Source organism: Dermacentor albipictus, chromosome 1 (genome assembly GCF_038994185.2).
Source record: "Dermacentor albipictus isolate Rhodes 1998 colony chromosome 1, USDA_Dalb.pri_finalv2, whole genome shotgun sequence".
NCBI lineage: Eukaryota > Metazoa > Arthropoda > Arachnida > Ixodida > Ixodidae > Dermacentor > Dermacentor albipictus.
Genome location: NC_091821.1, coordinates 170405805 through 170409483, shown reverse-complemented (window position 1 = coordinate 170409483; position 3679 = coordinate 170405805). Strand labels below are relative to the sequence as shown.

General features: G+C 52.5%; 1 protein-coding gene across 1 annotated transcript; it reads left to right on the top strand.

Annotated features, from left to right (window-relative positions):
• Nucleotides 1–538: 538 nt before the first annotated feature.
• Nucleotides 539–2471, top strand: LOC135905773 (uncharacterized). The gene is made up of 2 exons (XM_065436825.1): nt 539–564; nt 649–2471. Exon 2 carries the CDS (start codon nt 798–800, stop codon nt 2055–2057), a length of 1260 nt encoding a protein of 419 aa, XP_065292897.1. The 5' UTR covers nt 539–564; nt 649–797; the 3' UTR covers nt 2058–2471.
• Nucleotides 2472–3679: the final 1208 nt, after the last annotated feature.

Here is a 3679-nt window from a genome sequence, read left to right as displayed (position 1 = left end):
CGATACCATAATTCCCCTCCCTCTGCGAAGGCGCTGGTGGCATTGGCACACTGCCAGTGGGTGCGGTGATTGCGGTCACAAATTCTTTGCCGCAATATATCGCGAAACGAAAAGCCATATCGAGCAGCGCGCAAATTTTGCCATAGGGAGTACCGTAATCGTCGGAATTTTTTTTATGTATGTGAAACTTGATGGGGTACGACGTTTTTCCCACAGGTAGTACGTTTTTTTGATATAGGAGAAACGTGAAAAAGGTAATAAAAATTCCACCGTGATCTGAGATTATAAGTGAAATCAGTGATTGCGTAGTGGTGTGTTTCAAGTCCCTCTCTTTTTCAATCTACGCGTTTATAGCGTTTTCACGTAGAAAAAAAAAATATTCCTATGGGTCGAAGACAAGGTCTCGGAACCGCGTCCGCGGCGGGTGCCCAGACCCACTAAAATGACGCCGGACTCAAATCTTATGAATTTGAAAATAAACTTTATGTTCCAAAGCGTCGAAGGCACTTTTCGAAATAAAGAAGACGAAGACGTTCGATGCACGGGCAACGGCCACGAGCGCTGGTACGTTCAGTTGCTGCCATTGATTGCAACGCTCAGACGTCTGGTTCCGCGTCTCATAGCCGTCATTTCGCTCGATTCCTGTAGGTACCGAAGCCCTGGACCCTCACGTCCGCCGAGCAAGGTACAATGCTGCGTGCAGGCTGACGTTCCAGGGATTTCGTCTTTCACAGCGTCCAACCTGGCACCGCTCGAGCACCGCGGTGGATGATGCTGATGAACTTGAGGCGACAGTGATGTTCCAAAGAAAGCGTCTGCGATGTCGGACCATGGAACAGCCGCAAGTGCAAGTACGCCGCGTGCTTCGTCGGCAGCTGCCCCAGCCAGTGCCTGTCGGTCAACCAACTCTCTTCGAACCTGCGCTACCACTGGAGCATACTGAGCCATCGCCGGGTGAACCACGACATGTCGGCATGAGCAGCCCGGACAACGGCTACTTCTTCCTCGCGGAGCGTCCTATATGGAACGAATTTCCGTCGTTCATCAACATCGAGCTACGCGAAGTCCGTCCTGGAGAGCTGGCAATGGCGTGTCTGCGCAGTCGCCTGGTTTCCGACGTGTCCAACATGCAACACCGGTACTTGTTCGGGCTGGTCCACTGGTTGCTCATGAAGCACTGCTGCATCAAGTTCGTGGAACCGAGCGAGTCGCACGTCACCCACAATCACTTCCTCTTGCTGCGCGACTTCTGGCTGAGCCGCAACCTGGGCAACGTCAAGCTCAGCAGCTACCGCTCGGACGACTACCTCCCCAGGGGCCTCTTCGACGGGCTCCGCTCCGCGGTCACCACGCTCGACACGCTGGAGCTCATGAGCATGCGCTTCTTCGGCTTGCAAATGCTGTGCGAGATGCTCGGCAGGCGCAGAAGCAGCGACCTTCTGCGCGAGTACGCCGCATACCTGCTCGGCAGATGGCCCATCCTATGCCTGCCGGTCAACCAGCTCTTTTGGAACCTGCGCTACCTGCGAAGCATCCTGAGCCATCGCCGGGTGAACCACGACGACTGCCGCACGGCCAGCGAGGCCAACGTCTGCTTCCTTCTCGTGGAGCTCTCCCTGTGGAATGAACTCCTGAGGGTCAACTTTGAGCTACGCGCAGTCAGTGCAGCACGGCTGGTCTTAACCTGTCCGAACGGACGCGTGGTTTCCACGTTTTCCAACAGGCAGCGCAGGAACTCGTTCGTGGGAGTGCACATGGTGCTCACGGAGCAGTGCACCAACAACTTCTTGGAGTTATGCGAGCCACGCATCTCGCAAAACCACTTTCTGTTCCGGGACGGCCTCCACATAAGCCGCTACATGTGGTACATCAACTTGCCCGGGTACCTCGCCGAAACGCTCTACCAATCGGTGACGACTCATGACAGGCTGGATGGGATGCACATGGCTTCTCGAATCTCGGCGTGCAGACACTGTACGAGCTATAGCTCTGCATGCGCCCTTCTTTCTCGAGAACTGGATCCACGGGCCCGAGACAGAGACACGGTGGGGCGCTGATACACTGCGCTTCGCGGGCAGCGCCTGATCCATGTTCATGACCCGTTCGCTACAGTTGACTTTTGTTACGTTAACGCCTACTTGATGTTTCGCAGCATACTTTGTGATCGAGGAATTCGTAGTGAGCCACTGGACATCGGGCTCACGCGGGCCGCACCACGATTTTCAGGCAGCTATGCGCCTCGTCGCCGACCAGTGCACGCTGCTTAAGCTGTTCGAGATTTACAACTTCGAACTGAACTAAGCGGTTCGGTTTTGGTATCTTGGTTTGGAGGATGCAAAATTGAAATGTTTGCCCTTCAACTAAAACTTTTCTTTGGCTGATAACTCGTGTTCTTCTGAGAAATAATTCATTGTGGAAGTAAATAAAGAGTAATCTTAGTATAGGAGAATATAACGCTTGCTTTTGGTGTCCTCTGTCAAAATGTGTAACGGCCTTTAAGACTGGACATACCGATCATGTGGCATCGCATGCACCTTATCCGGCCTGTGTAGTTGCTTAGACGCTGGACCATGCAGCTTGAGCTCCCCTGTAATATAAGAGCGAGGGGGTTGCATCCCATATTTCTTCAACCTATTTCAGCAGGCGGTCGTTCGCTGCCATTCTCGGCATATGACCGCGTGCCGCTATCTGGAGAGTACGTTTCAGGTAGTCTGGACGTTAGTTAACGTCTGATAACAGCCGTTTCGACTCGAAGTGGTCGATCTGTACGTGTGTGCGATCTGTACAAACGTTTGAAAGAGATGTTTGTTCTCTGTTTTCTGGACGGAGAACGAGAAGTGCAAACTCGCTCACGTCCCGATCCGCAATTACATGTTTCGTGGGGAAATGTCGCTACGGCAGGAAATCAGGTACCACCTGAGGCAGAAAGGTGAGAGGAACCCAGGGATACTATTTTTGGTACCGATATCTCACGAAGACTCACAAGCCGCGCTAATGATACTAACAGCAGGATAGCAGTGGCAGCTGCACCGCGTCTGTGAAAAATAAGAGGACGATGCAGAAGGCGGCGCGAATACCTGCGCCTGACGCGAACAACACCAAGCGTGCCCCGAAGAATTGGGAAACCTCGACGGATAACGGAATGGTTTATCTGCAAAATCAACACGCGCTTTAACACCTCGATATACACAGCCACGGTGCCAGTGCCGCCCGAGACAGGCCTACACCCAGGCAGTCGACGAAGAATAGGAATCCAATGCTCAACGAAAGCCCAGACATCGAATACTACTAACCCCTACCCATGGTTAAATTCAAACTCATCATCAGACCGAATAAAGAACTACCAGTACGATCACTCACGAGCCCCCTTCTGGCGGAGGCAGTCATCGCCGCTTACCAAAGGAATATTCAGGATAAGCAATTTATGCTACGCATAATGCCGGGCACGAACATCGTTAACATGTTGACGCTGGAGGAGGAGGTAGCTGAAATTGTTCGCAAGCTTAGGACGGTTACAATCAACGGGCGTCCACACGCAGTTAATGCGTTTGTCGCGACCGGAGACGGAGCGGTGAGTGGAGTGATCCTGAAACACTGAAAGCAAACAATAATCCACACACATAAACCTGGAGGGGATTCAGACGAGAATGCTAGGGGACTCTAAGACTTTCTACATATC